Here is an 18,790-nt window from a genome sequence, read left to right as displayed (position 1 = left end):
ATGGTTTAGGGGTGAACTTGTAGTGTAGGGTTAATGGTTGGACCTGATGATCCCAAGGGCCTTTTCCAACCTGAATTGTTCTATGATTCTATGTACAGCAAATCAACCAATTTGCAAGAAATACTATTTTTTTTTAGAAATTTAATTAACATGTTTATCAGTTAAAACCTAATGGAAAACCTGTCAATAAGTAAATTGCAGTTATGGTAATTATTGCTGCAGCACTAAAATCAGTGACAAAATAACTTAAAAGAAAGAATGTAAGACATTTTTCAGCTTTTTATGATAAACGCTTCAGAAATCTTTAAGAGAAGAGATGTTGTTTTGAAGAATTATTTTAACAAGACTCTCAAGCTCTAATTACCTGATATTGCTGTCCTCCATAACATGCGATGTCTCCCCAACATCTCCTTCATAAGACATCATGCTTTCTTCATTGTCCATGCCCATTCGTGTGTTCTCTTGAAGAACATGAGGTTGTTTAGGTCTCACTGCAGTGGGCTCCACATCTGAGTCACTGCCACTTTCACTCAGCTGGATGGCTGTGTAACAAACCAACATTTGGTCACAAATCAACAGTTTGGTTTTGTCAGTTACGTACCCGTTGTCTTTGTTTAAAGGCTACAATATAGACTGCAAGGAATGTATACGAAGTGGTGTCTCCACAGGGTAGCAGAAAGGATATCTGACAGAGCACTCAGTTCTGATGTTATTCAAAAGCAGCCTCAGTATCACCATTACTCAAAAAGGCCTTATTTGCTCATCTACTCCAAGTAATTTCCTTTTCTTCCCCCTTAATAAAATCCATTGATAATACCTCTATATGCTTTTCTGCATGGCAAGTTTTTACTTAAACAGGGAAACAATCTGAAGAACCTCCAGATATCTCTTCCAGTTCTTGATAACATTGACCACACGCTTTCTTATAAAAATAAACGTTGTGCTTTTACTAAACTGCCTATTCCTGACTGCACACCAAATCATAGTTACAGGCTTCTCAGAACCATCTGCAATTCCACTTGATGAAACCCAAAATCTGGTCAATTGTACTAACTCTGCTTTCTTTTGTGTTTATACTTACGGGCACTCCCATTCCACTTTGTTTTCAGTTCCATTTATGTTCTTCCAGTTTTCACATCTTGCCCTTTGGTGCCTCTTCCTTTTTGACTACTAGACCACCTGGCCTACATATCCTAATCATGCTCTATTCTCGCTACTGCATGTTTTTGTGATGGAAACATGAGATCAGTTGGGTTTCTGAACCAGCAGTTCCTAGTCCACCTTTTGTAGAAAAAAAGACACCTACATGAGAAAGGATTATCTCCCTCTTCGTCACTCCCATCATCATCATCATCATCTTCTCCATCTGACATGAGCAAATCTTCATAGAGGACACTGGCCTGGGGCTGCTGGGCTGATCCTTCTTCTTCATCAGCAAGGTCACCATCTGCATCTTCAACTTCCTAGGTCATACAGAACAGATATAGTGAAGATCAAACAACTTATGAACTACTGCTGCCATTTTCAGCATATGCTTATTATTTATCACACTGTTCATTCTGAAGTATTCGTTTATTTCATATTTTTAAATTTCAAACTAACATTTTAAAACGTCATTTATGAATCTAGCTATTGCTATGAATACTGCTATCTTTCAGGTTAGCAACTACAGGAGACAACCCTTATACTATGGAGACTTCTACCACAAGTGTGTAAGTCAACACAACCATGGACTGTGGCTGAGATTTTTGTAAATATACTCACTGGGGCTGGAGTCTTAGGTTTCCCATCATCATCCTCATCAAACCCTTCAATATCTACATCAGAGTCTTCCTCGCCCAGCCTACCTCGCCCCTGGCGCATCTGAACGGGGAACACAAATAGCAATATCATTGAGAAAGACATTACTGGACATAAACCAAAGGGTATGACTGACATCTGGACCACAATGATGGGTGCAGGAGTACAGGAGAGAAAGACAAAAAGAAAAAATATACGTATATCACTCTCAGGGCAAGGGATCCTTTCTCTCTTTATCCCAGTTTCAAAGAGCACAGCATTTTCACACTTCATCCTGATGTGCTCAACCTTGAAGAGGGAATCTCCAGCCTTACAGCACCAGAGTTCTTTGTTTACCTGTCTGCTTCTGGGAAATACCACTAGATCTTAAAGAACACTTTTCACAAAATATTTTAAAAAACAGACAACAGTTTCCAAGAAATCTGCTCTTCTTCTCTCTCCTGTTCTTCCCTCAGTCACCATGACTCCAAAGTAAAGAGGACATGCAGATTCTGTCCCAAAGACTATAAATTGGAAGTCTTTAGAAAGCTTGAAGACTTCCAAACCTAGAAGGCATTCTCAAAGCTACAGAGAGCCACAATACTAGATGGAACTATTCATATTTAATCTGTTTGTCTGTATTGCTCTGAATAGCTCTCAATAGTCTTTTTGGTACCACCTTCAGTCTCATGGTGGTCCTCACCTTCTTTCTCCTCCTGGTAATTTATTTTCATGGTCATATTACTGCATCTATTTCTGCCATTCCCTCTCCTCCTCCTGTATTGTTTAATACAGAAAAAATATTCAGTGGTTACTATAATAAGTTCATTTATAATGATTTAATATCTTTACCCTGTCTGCTTTTTTTTTTCTTTTACAACTATAATTTATCTACAGTGGCAACCATCTCTTCCTAAGTGTTTGTACAGTTTCTAATTGTCACTGGATGCAACCATAATAACCTAATTGTCATCTTCCAGATCTGTAGAATATACTTCACCATTTCCCTATTCAGAATCAACAAGGGATTGCATATTAGCCCTATGTAGCATGAGTCACCAGGTTTCTACTCCCAAAAGTAGTGAAGCAAACAAATATCTGGCCACAGGCAGGTTCTTTTGGAGCTTGTGATTCTCTGTTTTTGGTTTGCAGTGTCTCAATTCCCAGGCCTCTTTAAATATTTCTTTGCCCTCAAAGCAGTCAAAATTAAGGAAATTGCAAAACTTCTGAAATGGATTCCCTTCTCTGCTTTGGAAACCTGCTGATCTTTGTCACCTATTTCCTAGAAAATAATTGTCTCTTTTCAGTATTTACTTAGACAATCAAACTCTCCAACCACATGAAGAAATGGAGGATTCTAACCTGAGTTCCTTGCTTCTCTGGGGTAGTGATGGGAGTGTCCATAGCAGACAAATTGCTTTCATCTTGATAGACTGAAGCATCATGTGACATACTGAGGGAAGTGTTGGTATCATACAAATCAGGTGGCTAAAGTATATGTGGAAACATGAGACATAACATTCTCAGGCACTGAACTGAGACTAGAACAGTATCTTGAGAGGCAAGACTGGATTTTCAGAACTAAATGTAAAATGCATTTTTTTGGCACAGTGTTTATATTATTTAACACTGAGTAATCAAAATAAGGTATTTATTATTAAAGAACAACAAGGTCTCAGCTCAGGTTTGAAGCAGATTTTAAAACAGAAGTCAGTACTTCTGTGCAGTGCAACCCTACAGAGGCCAAAACTGTAAATGGACTCCAAAAGGACTAGACAGATTTACAGAAAATAGGCCTCTCTGCAGCTCATAAATATAATAAATATAATGATGCAGCCCCAGTGTAAGGTTCTTGAACAGTCAATTGCCAGAAGGAGAGGAGCTTCACTATACAAAGGATCACTGTATGTTTGAATCCACTTACTTCTGGTCCCTGACAAAAACAGAATACTTGATTACATCAACCTTTGGTTTGACTCAGCATGGCCCTTTTTAATTTCCATTCCTACAATGAAAATAGTGTTGCAACCATAAACGTTGCTATCAGAACTGGAAAAGGTCTACCTACCATATATGAAATAGAAAACCTTCAACTTGCAACCAATTCTATGTAAATCACTGTCTTAGAGCTGACAAAAGCAACAAAAAAAGGAGGGGTTGGATAAAGTGTTCTAAAAGTGTCCTAGTTTGAGCTAAATGAAACCAAGTCTGTTCAGTGGTTTTTAACTTTCTAGTTCAATCTCTTCTAAAGGGCTGCACATTCTGAAGTCAGCGGCATGATTTTGCAGACAGTGTGTGCTACTGGCAGTGGTAACACCTGATGTTTACAGTTACTGCCTGGGACTGGGATGCAGAAAGGCTCCTGCTGATACTTATTCCTATAGTGACCAAGGCCACTGCCGGCTCTTGTGTGCCACGCTGGGGGTGCCGGGTAGTAAGGGGGGTCACAAGTAAGTAAAAGGTTGCAACTCCAGGGAGTAATACACAGGACAGGTGACCAACAAGAGTATTCCATTCCGTATACATCATTTTTAGTATAAATTGAGTGATCACAAGAGGTTTTTTCCCTTTCTTCAATGGCTGGCATTCAGGAAGGACTCCATCCGATCTGCTTTTGACCTTGATCCTGAGTTCCCGAACCCAGCTCCCTTTATTCAGCTCCCCACCACCACTGAGCCTGGGGCTTCCCCAGTGCCTCCTGCTCTGCAGCATCACTGGGGATTGCTTTCAGGGGGGGAATTGGGTTGTATATAGTTCTTTATTTGTATCATTTCACTATTATTTTCATTATTGTTTCATTAAAGCTGGTTTAGTTTTTCTTTTCCAGCCCATAAGTCTCTCTGCCTCATTCCCTTTTCCTTCTCGGTTTGGTGGGGGTAGAGGGGGTTAGAGAGCATCTGTCTGTGGTTTAGTGGCCAGCCCAGCCCTAACCTGTAACAAAAAGCCACTCTATAGTTTGCATTGTCATTTGACCTCCAAAGAGTTAATGAGGCACTACAGATTAGGATTTTGATAAAATGCCCTTATAGTACACGGTTTACATATTATGACAATCCTGAAAGCGTTAAGAGAATCAGTAATGCCATTTAAATTAGGCATAGCAGACTTCCTAAGAATTTAAACAGACATGTAAAGTCACATACAGCTCTCTACTTGCTGTATTTGCTTTTTATATCCTGGAGCCCAACTTCTGAAGTCACTTATTGCCTAAACAAATTTTAAACACATTTTTCTCTTAAAAATAATCTTTGTAAGATCTTAAATTGTTCTTGAACTTCAAGCTCCTTTTTTCTGCTCTGACTTTACTAAAATAAAGTGAGACTTTCCAGATGTAATCACATCAGACTTGCACATAATAGAAAATACAATTGGAATGAACAACTGCAGAGAAAGCCTTGTTCTGTCTTCTTACACTGGCTATACAATGTCTGAATTTTGATCATTCAGTAATTAGCAGAGAGATCTTTCTCAAGTCTTATGAACTTCAACAGTTCCTCCAAATAAACAAAAGGCCTCTCAGACACTAAGATGACACTCCCCAGAAAATTATGTAATTTATTGGGCAAATTTAATTTTTCAGGAATGAACTTGTAATTCCTGGTGGAAAAAAAAAAAAAGCCTAAATAGAATCACAGAATCATTTAGGCTGGAAAAGACCTTCAAGAAAATCAAGTCCAGCCACTAATCTAGCAATGCCAGATCCCTGACTAAATCATGTCCTTAAGGGTCCTATCTACACATTTTTAAAATACCTCCAGGGATGGTGACTAAACCACTTCCCTGGGCAGTCTGTTCCAGTGCCTGATAATCCTTTTGGTGAAGAAATTTTTCCAAATATCCAATCTAAATCTCCCTTGGTGCAACTTCAGTCCATCTCCTCTTGTCCTATCACTTGTTACTCAAGAGAAGAGACCAACACCCACCTCGCTACAACCTCCTTTTTTTAAGTGTAAAAAATGATGAGGTCTACCCCTCCTTTTCTCCAGGCTAAACAACCCCAGTTCTTTCAGCTGCTCCTTTTAAGACTTGAAACCGCTCACCAGTTTCATGGCCCTTCTTTGGACACTCTCCAACACCTCAATGTCCTTCTTATAGTGAGGGGCCCAAAACTGTACACAGTACTCAAGATGTGGCCTCAGCAGAGCCATGTACAGGGGGACAATCACTTCTCAACTCCTGCTAGATGCACTATTTTTGATACAGGCCAGGATGCCATTGGCCTTATTGGCCACCTGGGCACACTGCCGACTATTAATGTAGCTGCTTGTCAATCAACAACCCCAGGCCACTCTCCACTGAGCAGCTTTCTAGCCCCTCTTTCCTAAGCCCTGCAGTTGTTGTGACCCAAATGCAGGACCCAGCTTTTGGCCTTGTTAAACTTCATACAACTGGCCTCAGTCTATTGATGCAGCCTGTACAGATCCCTCTGCAGAGCCTTCCTACCCCTTCAGGCAGATCAACATTCCCACCTAGCTTCATGTCATCTGCAAACTTGGTGAGGGTGCAGTCAAGTCACCCATCCCGGTCATTGTTAAAGACATTAAACAGCACTAGCCCCAATACTGAGCGCCGTGGAACACCATTTGTGACTAGCTGCCAGCTGGATTTGCCAAACTGTAAAACTCTGCTGAACTGTAAACACTGAAATAGCAGTCTGTCATACAACCTCCAGTACAAATTAGGGTTCCAACTTGTGTCTATACTATACACAAAATAACTGACAGACACTACTGTCTGCTCTAAAATAATAACAAAGAGTGAAAAATGTTATTTCCATTACAACCAAAATAAGAAAAGCAAAGAATCCCACCAAAGGATGTACAGGAGTTTTACTTTAATGACCATATTAGGCAGTTTCACTGCTCATAGCAATAAACCTCAACAACACGCCCATCAAATAGCTCTCTAGCTGCTTCTTAGCACTACAGGATCGATGTTTTTTCCCCATGTTCTTCTTTTCACTACTTGCCAGCTTTTAGTTGCACCTGACTATACACAGCTCAATTTGAGACCAGTTTTACAAGCTGCTTGGGAAATTACCTCATCTTAGTTATCTCACCCTAAAGCCTCACAACTGTTTCTCATTTATTCTTTAAAAATAGCTGTTAGCACACCATCCAACAAGATAACTCTAAATAACAAACTGCAGACACATTACTAAAAGACAAATTGCAGGCAGATGGAAAATGGTAAACAAAGAGGCACCTCTAGATCAAACATCCAGGGGATTGAAATTAAAAGATAGGAAGTGAAAACTTGGCTTGGTCACTTGCCTGCGGAGTGTAGGGACCAGGGGTCATAGGATCAAGACTTTCCAGATCTGCCTCCTCTAGCGCTGCTTCCTTAGCAGTAGAGATGTCTTTCTCAAGTTGAGTTAGGTGCTCATCATACTAAAACAAAGAAGCTTGCTAAGGTTGCAGAACAGAAAATTAAAACATACAAAAATATTACAGTAGAGTTGTTGACATACCTCAGCTAAAGTTTGATAACAGATGTTCACAATCTCCTGGGCTGTTTTTGTGTACTGACTGTCTGGCCCTGTAGTAAGAAACATCTCTTTATACATTTGCCCAGTTCCAACCACTAAGACAGAAAGACTAGTTTTGGTTACACAGTTCACGACACAGTTCCCTAAATCCCAACATGCTCTGACCTAAGGAAAAAATATAAAGCACGGTTCACATTCAGTTGCCAAAGAGCAACTAGTTTGTTCCAGTGTAAAAATATGATTTGAGAGATAGGAATGTTGCACCCTGTCAAATCTCAAGGGAATTCCCAGAAACAAGCCACTGAAGCTGAGATGTGTACTGAACAAACAGAAAATTCCCCCCAAATGGAACTGCTCCATTCTGCACAATACGGTAGATAAAGCACCATGTGACAGTGAAAACATCACTGTTCAAGCATCTCTTTTCTCACTAAGAAAGGAAAGCAACAATTAAGCTCACGATTTACCGCTTCAAGCTTTTACAGCACTACAGAACATGTGCCCAGATGTATTCATTTAAGTACAGAAGGCAGCTGAAACCTTATTTTCACCACCTACCATTGTACTTAATGCTGTTGGCAAGGATGAGGTTAACATCATCCAGGAAAGTCTCTCTGTTCTGGTATTTGTGCTTGGAGATATTCTGGAAGAGATCGTTACTCAGTAAGTAATGAAGTCTAAACATCTCTCAAGCAGATGCTCAGTTCAAGCTACACACCTTGCGGATAGTCTCCAGATCCATTGGATTAGCAATCACCTTGTAATAATCAGGAACAAACTTTTTGTTAACTGGATGATGAAATGGCCAAGACTGAAGGAAAGAAGAAAGATAAGTTTAGAAAGCTTCTGTGTAGATTTTTTTACAGTTTGAGCTATAGATTTCAAAAAGCAAGCCTCCAGAACCAATTAATACTCAAAATGTCTGGGAAATACTTATATCACAAGACATCTTGAATCCCATCCCTTAGCTTCAGGAGGGACAGAGAAAAATGATTTACCAGTCGGATTTTTAACTAGGCCTGTTGATAGCTGTTTGACAGCTATCAACATAATACAAAATAATAATACAAATTACTTTTCTATTTAGTATCACTGTTTCCTCCACAGCGTAACTGCAGTGTCCTGCAAGAATAGTCACTGCTTGTATAATAAACAATGGGGACTATATCACAGAATTACCTAGATTGGAAAACACCTTTAAGATCATCGACTCCAATCATCAAACTAACACTGACAAGTCCTCAGCTAAACTACATCCCTAAGCACTATGTCTACATGACTTAAATATTTCCAAGGAAGGGGACTAAACCACTTCCCTGGGCAACTCATTCCAATGCCTGACAACTCTTTTAGTAAAGAAATTCTCCCTATTATCCAGTCTAAACTTCCCTTGGTGCAATTTCAGTCCATCTCCTCTCGTCCTATCACGTTACTTAGGAGAACAAACCAACATCCACCTCGCTACAACCACCTTTTTTTAACTGTAGAAAATGATGAGGTCTACCTCTACTTTTCTCCAGGCTACACAATCCCTGTTCTCTCAGCTGCTCCTCATAAGACCTGTGCTCTAGACCCTTCACCAGCTTTTTGCCCTTCTCTGGACCCACTCTAGTGCCTCAATGTCCTTCTTGTAGTGAGGGACCCAAAACTGAACACAGTACTCAAGATGTGGCCTCACCAGTGCCAAGTATAGGGGTAAAATCACTTTCCTGGTCCTACTGGACACGCTATTTCTAGGAGAGGCCAGGATGCTGTTGGCCTTCTTGGTCACCTGGGCACACTGCTGGCTCATATTCAGCTGCCTATCAATCAACACCCCCAGGCCTCTCAGCACTGAGCAGCTTTCCAGTAACTCCACCCCAAGCCTGTAGAACTGCCAGGGGTCGTTGCGGTCAAAGTGTAGAACCTCATACACTTGGTATGATTGGTGCATCAATCTAGTCTGTCTAGAGGCCTCTGCAGAGCCTTGCTACCCTCAAGCAGATCAACATTCCCACTCAGCTTGGTGTTACCTGTAATATATATCAATTTAACAGTTCATCCTGGTTTGACAGCATTAAAAAAAAAAACCAACTCTGAAATCTGTTTCTAAACATCAGAAATGAGAACTTGTTGACAAAAGAGAATGGAACCAAGGATAGCCATTAAGCCCTCTCTCATTCAGTCTAACCACTAGAGATTCTTGTTCCTCAGTTGATTCAGTAACAATACACATTATAGATAAGTGACACTGAAGTCCTCTTCTGTGCAGTTTTATTTGGTAAGCTTAAGAGGGTTTTTTAATTCTAATCAACTTGATTAGGTTTACCCAGTGTTGTACAATTAGAAATCAGCTTGTGTTGCATTTGCATTTGCATCTGAAACCTGTGCCTTTGCACAGTGCTTCAGGATCTACCAAAGCAAGTGCTATAAGCAGTGAAAAATATGTTTTATAATGACCATGCTTAATGAAAATCAGTAACTTCATACTAACAGGAGGTTGACACAAGCACTACACAGGAGTGAAAGCAGGAGGAGGGGAAAAAAAAACCACAACAAAAAAAAGATAACTCAGCCTTCACTTCTGGACCTTTGCTCTAATGAAGGGGGTGAATACAGGTGTGCCTGTGCCAGACAGAAAAATTACAGGCCAGCTCCCTCAGAAAGTGCTTTCCCTCCCCGCCCTCCCTCTGGTGCACTAACCACCACAATGTAATTATTCAGCCACAGGACTATAATTAGCATACTTTGCACATCACACACACATACTCTCAAGCTACGTACATCTGGAACTGCCATCATCTTTTGAGTGACAATGTTATCCAAAATGAAGGAAAAGGCCACTTGATCATCATCATCCAGGAGGGGATTAATTGCTTTTTCTAATCGAGCCAGTTTATCTTCCTTCTGCAATGAAAATAAGTAACATCAGTAGCTGACACTAGAGTAATAACTGTTGGTATCAAGATACTATGTACCAAAATACTCCCATTCACCTTTTTACGAAGACACTTGTAAATAAGGGGGGATAATAGCCTAGATTTAAGCCTACAGAAGCAGATAAAGTAACTAGAGTAACAAATGAGTATCTGTTTCTTGAGAAAGACTCCAATATGAGATGTATAAAATTGTAAAGCTTCAAATAAACTAAGGGGAGGGGGAAGAGTTCCCTTACTCTTTCACTCTCCTTAAAGCCCTGTGTTTTGCCTACTCACACCCTTAATTTTCAAATTTCTAAACCACCCCTGACCATCCCTCCCTCTCCAATCTCATCACACTTCATTCACAAGACTTGCCTCTTTCAGCTTTTCATCGCACAAATCCAGCATGGACTGAGATATCTGTGTCAGTGAGTGCTTTGGGCCTGCAAACACATAGCAAGTACAGTGAGATACTCCAGCCTGATTAAAAGGGCAAATTACATCACCATATGACTTAATCTTTACTCCTAAAGCATCACTGATTGTATTTGTAGCACAAGTGTGAGTATATCCCCAACTATATTCTCAACAGACACAATTACTAACGTTTAGCATGGGTTAGGAGATTAGCATGGATTAGCATGGATTATGAGATTTATCATGGATTTATGAGAAAAGGTTATTTGTAGCAAACATGCACACTTCTGGTATACATTCCATAACAGTTTGGAAACCCTATGGGAAAGCAGCTGTGCCTGTGGAAGACTGGCCTTTAAGCCTTAAACCTTTGCCAGACTTAAACAGTATGAGTAATGAAACTCGTTTCCTTCACTTAGTCCAGTCAATGAAGCAGAATTGCTACGGAAGGCAAGGATTCAGGCAGGAAGATTCAGAAAACCACAGCTTTAAACTATTTTACAATTCCTCAGACATGGAAACTAGTACTTGTACTTTTGTTTTGTACAAACAAAAATCTCATTAGGATAAAACACGGATTTAGCTGTCAACATAATAAAGGAAGCAGCAAAGGCACAAAACCAATGCTGTCAGCATCACCCCAAATGCTGCACAGATGCTCAGTGCAGCTGGGAGGGTTTTTTAATCTGTCAAACTTATACTTTTTGGACAAAGACCTATCTATCAGCCATCAGAATACAGCTGTGACCTATAGTTGCTCAATGAATTGGCATTTTTTCCCAGTAGATGCATGCTCAGTTGCTGAATTTACACTTTTTGGTTTTTTTTAAACTAGATTTCTGACCTTCCAAAATGGGGAAACATTTATTGCAACTAAGAATCAAAGTATGCAAAATCATTAGAGTGAACTCAAAGTTGCATGTTCTAAGGCAATGGCTTCAAAAGATGTCAACTATTATTTATATTGAAAGATTCATTCACTGAAGCATAATATTGTGAAAACTTCACAATTATCTCCCCACCAATCCATGCCTGAAAGCAAAAACAAAGGACACTCAACGCAGTCTACTGAAAACAAGGGGCTATGAGGGGTATATGGAGGACTTTGCTTTCGTGCATTTTGACATAATACATGCATCAACCTCTTCAGTCATTCACAGGTCCATAATTGAACTTCAATTACAATATCATAGTCATCATTTAGGTATTGTTAAAGGCTAGAGTCTTATTTATTAATTAGCTCATTTACATTAATACAGTCTTTCAAGCATAGCTGGAAAAACACACATTTATTGTTGCCATCTGGCAGTTAATTTATTCTGCTTCTCTGTTGCTTTTGTTATTTCTAAAAGTAAAAGAACCATACCTCATATACATACAACATATTAGCAGAAACACAGTTTCCATGCATTGTTAATAGCCTACCATTGTATGTCGCACTGTTCTTAACAATTAGTTCCAGATGTTCTCTGAACTCTTCTCGGGAAGGGTACTGTCGCTTACGAACATTTTCACGTAGGGTCTGTAAATCCATGGGCCGAGTAATAATCTTATAATAATCTTTAACAACTTTTGGATTTACAGGTGTATGAAAGGGGTACGTCTGAGGTTGAGAAGAACAAACATTAATGCTTATTGACACAGTACCAGCACAGGTAATCTCAGTTTAACCTCCAAAGTTGAATAGGTACTAGCACATAAAATCTTTACATAATCAGTTCCTTAGCTGCACTGGGGAAAATAAAAGCTCAGCCCCACTATGGCTATCACATAAAATATTTTTTAATACCATTATAAGAAGAAAAATCTCACAAAGAATTCTCAGGTGATATTTTTGGTATGCAGCACGAAAGTCAAGAAACTGAACTTTCAACTCAAATCTTCGATGTAATCTTGTGATTTTGCAAGTTTCTGGTAAAATCTGGTCAGAAACAGTGAAGTACAGAATATGCTCCAGTGTCACATATATATAAGTATTCCATGTTGCTACCTTGAGTGTTATGCATCTTTTTCTGCTCTTGGTTTGGGGGAAAAAAATAATGATCACATCTCAAGTTTGGAATGTGTAACCATACAGAATTATTCAACATTATTTTATGATACAAACATTTTCATTTCAAAAAGATTCTGAGCTAACTTACGAAATAATGCACACCAACTGTGCATGGCAGAGGGAAAGGGGCAGCACACCACTCAGATGAGAAAAGCCTAGCCTAATTTTGGTGTCTATAACACATAACCTACTTCAACCATATTGCTTAGAGAGACATAGGTTTTTGGTCTCATAGCTTAAACTTACATTAGGAAGATCCCTTATGTCATTGATGATTCCCTCCAAGATGGATGACAGCGTCACCATGGGATCTGTTCGCCGTCGATGGATAGATTTATGAGGACGCTAAATAAATCAGAAGCACAAAAATGAAGGCAGTGCTAAGATGCAAAATTTTTACCCACAAAAATTCTAGGCAATTTAGTTTTTTAATTTACTGGGCAAGTATTTGTGTAGCACATGGAGGATGCACAGGAGTAGTAAATAAACTGGTCAGTTGGTACAAACAGAAACAGAGAAATTGCAAGCAGCTCAGTAACACCTTCACTCACATTCAGATAATCACAGTGAACCGTTGTCCCTACTCGACGCTTCTTCTTTGGAGGAAGTTGCTGCTTTGGAAACTTTAGGACCAGTGATTTTCTGCGAACCTCATCTGCACTAGGGTAAAAAAAAAAGTGCAATATTTTCTACAGCCCTCCTGTGAAACACCACGATTTGTCCCCCAGTATTGGCTCTGGTCCCATCTGCGATATTACTAAATAGACAATCAAAATACTGTAGTAATAGCATATGTAAAGTCCTTGCACTTTATTCCTGCGATTAGTATACATATGAGTATTCTGCACTAAACTTTTAATTGTTTTCACTTAATACACAATGGTATCCTTGCTTCTTCCCCTACCTCTCAATCAGTTGTTTTCCTAGGACAATTTTTGTTCCTTCTACTTTGATGAGTTCTTCATTATCATTGTGAATGACTGTTTTTTCCAGCTCTTCCTCCTGCTCTTCTGTCATTGCCACAGGATTAGAAGGTGGAGCATTTGTTTGGTAGTAAAGAGGGCAGAATTTATTAGTTCTCATATGGCCAATTGCACCACATGCTCCACACTTTAGCTGAAAAACACATCAAAAAGATGACAGATCAGAATTCATACCTAAGCTCCTAGTTTAGAGTCAAAGTATCAACAAAATACCCTAGTAAGGCCTTCAGTATATCACTGGAACAGAATACATATCCCATACACAAGATCGGTTAGCAGGCTTTACATAAGGATATGCTTACCTTCAAGTCTGGACGCTCTTTCATTTTCTTGGGCTTCTTTTCTGGAGGGCCCTTGAGTTTCTCTTTTTCTTGGTTCCGTTTCAATCGCCGCAATTGTTCCTGGATCCTGCGCCGCTCCTTCCGCATTTCCTCACGGTGCTGTTCATCAAATAGAGCAAACTTTCGTCTGGAGGAAACAAAACAAAATATCCAAGTTGATGACTTACCAGGTACTCTTCTGCCAGGTCAATCACCACAAAACACGAGATCTAATACCCTCCAAATGAAAAGCCATTATATTTGTCTCTGTCTACACAATTACAGTGACAGGCTTCTACACTCAATTTGATATTTCTTCTTGCTGCCAACAGAATGAAATAGTCTACAGTCAAAGTTAAAAAAGGAAAAAAAAAAAAATCATATAGGTCTTACATGAACTCTTCATCCTTGGTAGTCCGTATTCGGCAGTAGGCATCAATAACAGCAGGCTTCCGAACTGTCTCACACCTCACGTATTCCTTCCCATCCTCATCTCTAAAGGTGCGATAGATTTTGAGGCGGCGGCCAGTGGCAGAGGAATTAAGACTGGTTACAGAGGCAGTGTCATCATCTTTGTGAGAGTTTGCTGAGGCTCCTGAAGTTGATGCTATAAAAGAGCAGTTTAATTACTTTTAATTTCTTTCACATTGTAGAAAAAATCATTGTTTCAATACAGTAGATATTGTGTGCAAAGCACACTTTGCAGCCTGACACAAAAAATTCCAAGACACAAATTCAGGAAAACCTAAGAAATAAAAGTCTCTTTCTCGCTTGTTCTTGTTCTCTTATCATGGCATATATCCAACCAAAATAAAGGTAAGCTACTGAATTATCCACATGGATTATAAAGCCAGAAGGAAGAGCTACATTCAACAAGGACCTGCAGATACCGAAGCACAACCTGTAACGCAACTGTAACATCGTCTTGCAGACTGCTTATAGTTGCAGTTGGTTTGATCCTAAGTAATGAGATCTGGCAGAAACTGAAGGTCAACAGTTATCCAAGTATTCAGTTTTCTAACTAGTGCTGTAACTACTGAGCTAGCCCTGTATGATGTGACCACTAAATCTTTCCAGCATCATCCAGAATTTTAGCTGAGAGATTTTGTTCAAAATAACATTGAATATGTTTTCACAAGGCAACAATCATCAGCAAGACTTCCACATACCCCTTACTAAATTATTCCACTAATTATTTCATTAGTGATTTATTCCAATCTGGATTTTCAAGAGCAACAATAATGTTAACCCAGACACAGCACAGTTCGACTTTGCTCATGTACATGCAACAAATAACACTGGTCATGAGCATCATCATACAGATAGAATTTTACCTGCCGGTTAGGGATGTGTCCAGTTCTCTGCTGGAATGCACTTAAGATAAACACATCTCTAGAACCAAATTTGGCAGCTGCCCAATTACCTCCCAAACACATTGCTACAGCACTCAGTGTAACAGACAATGCTATCAGCCTATATATTGTGCCTATCTGTTTCACATACATAGTTGTACTTAAATACAAAATCCAATCTGATTGGAGCTGGCTGCAGAAACTATTTGTGTTCACATCTTGAGAAAATTACTCAAAAACATCCACACCCACATCGCCAAAAATAAGGAAGCTTGAGCAGCAAGCAGCAGCAATATCTAAAGAAATAACAGAGTTTATGCAGTAAAGAAAACACTTTAAATGTATTTCCAGCTTGAGCAATAACTTTCAGGACCAGGAAGAAGTCCCAGATAAGCATATCTATACATTTTGCCTGTAAGGAATCCACACTCTCCTCCAAGAGGCTCAATCAGCACACTTTGCAGCCTGACATAAAGTTTTGCATCCCTTCCCAGGGACATTCTGGTGGCTGCAGTTACTTACACAGCCCCTTTTTATCTCTCCTGTCCTTTTTGCCCCTCTCTTTGTCATTGCCACCATCTTCTCCCAAAAGCATCCTTTGCAATTCCTTTCGTTCCTGCTCTTCTCTTTCCCGAGAAAGCTGAGAGCTAGTCTTCTTGTTTTGTAACATATTCTCAATATTCTTTCCCATCTCTTCAAAGTCGCTGTCTTCAGCTGAGCTGCTATCTGTGTCTGTTGACAGAATCTCAGTCGATTCCAGAACCCTGAAACAAGAGGCACCTTAGAAATCAGTTATTCGACCTCCCCCAAAAAGTCAGTCTGTTACCTTCCCAGAAATACAAAGGTAAAAACAATGCAAAAGATGGAAAATTGAAGTTACAAATCACCAATATGAGAATACGCATAATATATCTCAGTCCTCCTGCAATCCCCATGTCCAAAAGATCAATTGTTCCAAGCCCATCTTCTCCAACATGTTGAGCTCTTCACTATCAATAGTACGATATTGTCTCCCCACTCTGAGGCGTTGGACCAGAACAAGGAATAATACATGAATAATTCTGGCAGTTCTGAAGCATATGATATAGAATTGGTAGCTGCTACCCAAGAGAGAGATGGCAAACTGCTGTTAACAAAACAAACAACAGGGTGGTGAACTACTCATCTGTGGAATGGTAGAACATTTCATGCCATTATACATGCAACTCATTCTACCTTTTCAAAAGATCTATAACAGCAAAACATCAAGGCTAACCTTTAAGTTTTTATAACAGCAAAAGCCCTCTTTCTCAGTAAACACCAGATAACAACTTACTTATTTTGTAAATCAAAGATGCGCTGACACTCTTCTTTGTATCTCTCCTGATGCTCTGCTACAGAAAAGCGAGACCCACGTGCAAATTTGCTCATAGGACCTTCCCCTGAACGAGCCTGCTCTGTAGACATGGTACGTACCACATCAATCACTTCCCACCTGGACAGCTTCTTTATCTGGAAAGAGGAAAACAACCTAGAAATGGCTTTAGAGACACACAACTGAGGTAGCTGACTGCATTTCAACTCTTTTCCACACAAGGTCATAGCAGAAACATACGTCCCTTCCTTCATCAGCTGCTGAATCTATTAGTGAAGAGAATTATGTAACCTGCTCCAGGTTCAATACCCACCTCCTCTTCAGGCACTCCAAATTTGCGCAGTAGCTGTTTGGCATTTTTGAGAGAAAGTCGGCGCAGATCAGCATCTGTCCCAGTCACTGTTTTTTTCACCGGTTGAGGTTCTTTATCATCCTGGTTAGAGGAAGATGCAGCCTATTAGTATCATCACGTAATAGACTTTCCTAGGCTCATCTGCTATTTTCTCTTCCTGATGCCCCATATTTACTCAATTTTTCCAGCTACTGCTCCTTGCCCAGTTAGTTCAGCCTTGGGAACTATACCTTCTGCTGAGTTGGTTTGTTTGGAATCTTCACATAAGAAAATCCTTCACCACAACCAGTAGGATCTGCTACACCCGTCACTTCTAGGAGGCACTTCCCCTTCATAGCAGCAATGAAAGCTCGTGTGGTGTTCCATGGAGCTGTACGCACCTGCCAGCAAGAAGAGAAACGTGCCCTCACAATCCTGCTACCATCAAGAATTGCAAGCTCTTTACTTTGGATTCCTCCAATCATACTGAGAACTTGACATAATGAGGGTGAATTACACTTCTTGACCCTTTGGCTGTCCTGATAAAACCTCTCTGAAGAACTAAAGTGCTAGATAACTCACAAAAGGCATTCAAGGCAAAATGCTTGATTATCCTTCTCCAAACACATGTGAAGTTTGGCAGCAGAGTCCCCAGGAAAGTCACAAGAACACTTGATCTATTGAATACTATTTTACAAGTGTCCTCTAAATATAAAGACCTCATTTCTCTTCTGTCATGCAGATTTATATATTGGCATGCATGCTCGTGCATCACTCTGACAGTACCTCATCATCAATCTTCATTTGGAAATCCTCTTCATTCTCCTCTTCTGGTGCAAAGAAAGATTTCTCCCCGTAACCTGCATCCTGCAGAGAAATATTAGGGAAAAATGAGAACCTGAAGTTCTATAAAGGTCACTGGAGAGAGAACTAGAAGCATATTGTGAATCTCCTGTAGACATGTGTCATGCTGAACAAATACACTTTCACAGACGATTGTTTGCAAGATTCACTGTGGCCCACTGTATCACAGATGTCAAAATATCCAGTGTTTTGAGAAACACCATAACTAAATACTGCACTCAACTTCAAAAAAAAACCCCACACCAGTCTCTCTCACTGCCACATGCTGCTTACTTTCTGCTGTAGAACTCCAGGTAGACAGATAAGCCCTTTCTGATATCTTTCATTTGTTACCTTCGAGCATAGCTAACTCGGTATCTAAGTAACAGATGGTAAGAATGTAACATCTCTGTAAGAACTTATCTCCCTTTTTATGCAGCTAACTTAGCAAGTGACACAGCAGTCAGAGGACTAATTTGCCTACCTTAGAGTAAAATTATCTTTAGACAGGTGTCGCTTAGCCTCACCCTTCAAAGAACTACTTGTCAGTAACTTGTCTTGTAGCCTTCAAGGAGTGATTACCTTCAGTCGTTGCTCAGCTGCAATCATGCTGTAATAAGCACAGCACTGTTCTGGGGATACCATTGCTCTGATCTCTTCCTCTGTTGGCAATCTGAAATCTGGCTTTAAAACCCACCAGTTTGAATCCATCCCTGAAAAATACATAGACCAAATAACTGATTAGTTTCCCACAAATGTTGGATCCATCATAATCCTAACTGTATTTCAAGATTTGGTACCCTGCTGCAATGCTGCCAAATGGAGCAAGTATGACAAATCCATGACACTTCAACCACTGAAAGTGATAGGTTTTTCATTCTGCATTTGTATAAATCAATGTCCCTTAACTCAGTGCCTGTTATATCAGGAAACTCTCATACATTCATGTACATTCAATGTATATAGTAGT

General features: G+C 39.8%; 1 protein-coding gene across 1 annotated transcript in view; it reads right to left on the bottom strand.

Annotated features, from left to right (window-relative positions):
• Positions 1 to 364: 364 nt before the first annotated feature.
• Positions 365 to 18,790, bottom strand: part of LOC104267779 (transcription initiation factor TFIID subunit 1-like) — a gene marked incomplete at its 3' end in the record, with an annotated part of 34,184 nt that continues 15,758 nt past the window's right edge. The window contains exons 17-38 of the mRNA XM_009866555.1: positions 18,403 to 18,533; positions 17,764 to 17,844; positions 17,229 to 17,378; positions 16,960 to 17,079; positions 16,608 to 16,783; positions 15,815 to 16,056; positions 14,334 to 14,547; positions 13,923 to 14,088; positions 13,542 to 13,753; positions 13,189 to 13,297; positions 12,884 to 12,982; positions 12,010 to 12,187; positions 10,543 to 10,610; positions 10,031 to 10,153; positions 7,986 to 8,078; positions 7,826 to 7,910; positions 7,250 to 7,317; positions 7,053 to 7,169; positions 3,142 to 3,267; positions 1,765 to 1,863; positions 1,307 to 1,463; positions 365 to 542 (exon numbers count right to left, since the gene is read on the bottom strand). Of these exons, the coding sequence (XP_009864857.1) occupies positions 365 to 542; positions 1,307 to 1,463; positions 1,765 to 1,863; positions 3,142 to 3,267; positions 7,053 to 7,169; positions 7,250 to 7,317; positions 7,826 to 7,910; positions 7,986 to 8,078; positions 10,031 to 10,153; positions 10,543 to 10,610; positions 12,010 to 12,187; positions 12,884 to 12,982; positions 13,189 to 13,297; positions 13,542 to 13,753; positions 13,923 to 14,088; positions 14,334 to 14,547; positions 15,815 to 16,056; positions 16,608 to 16,783; positions 16,960 to 17,079; positions 17,229 to 17,378; positions 17,764 to 17,844; positions 18,403 to 18,533 (2,992 nt within the window). The remainder of the gene's footprint in view (positions 543 to 1,306; positions 1,464 to 1,764; positions 1,864 to 3,141; positions 3,268 to 7,052; positions 7,170 to 7,249; positions 7,318 to 7,825; positions 7,911 to 7,985; positions 8,079 to 10,030; positions 10,154 to 10,542; positions 10,611 to 12,009; positions 12,188 to 12,883; positions 12,983 to 13,188; positions 13,298 to 13,541; positions 13,754 to 13,922; positions 14,089 to 14,333; positions 14,548 to 15,814; positions 16,057 to 16,607; positions 16,784 to 16,959; positions 17,080 to 17,228; positions 17,379 to 17,763; positions 17,845 to 18,402; positions 18,534 to 18,790) is intronic.

The sequence above is a fragment of the Apaloderma vittatum genome, unplaced genomic scaffold (assembly GCF_000703405.1).
Source record: "Apaloderma vittatum isolate BGI_N311 unplaced genomic scaffold, ASM70340v1 scaffold4183, whole genome shotgun sequence".
Classification (NCBI taxonomy): domain Eukaryota; kingdom Metazoa; phylum Chordata; class Aves; order Trogoniformes; family Trogonidae; genus Apaloderma; species Apaloderma vittatum.
Note: the sequence above shows the minus strand (reverse complement) of the source record. Positions and strands in the feature narration are given on the sequence as shown.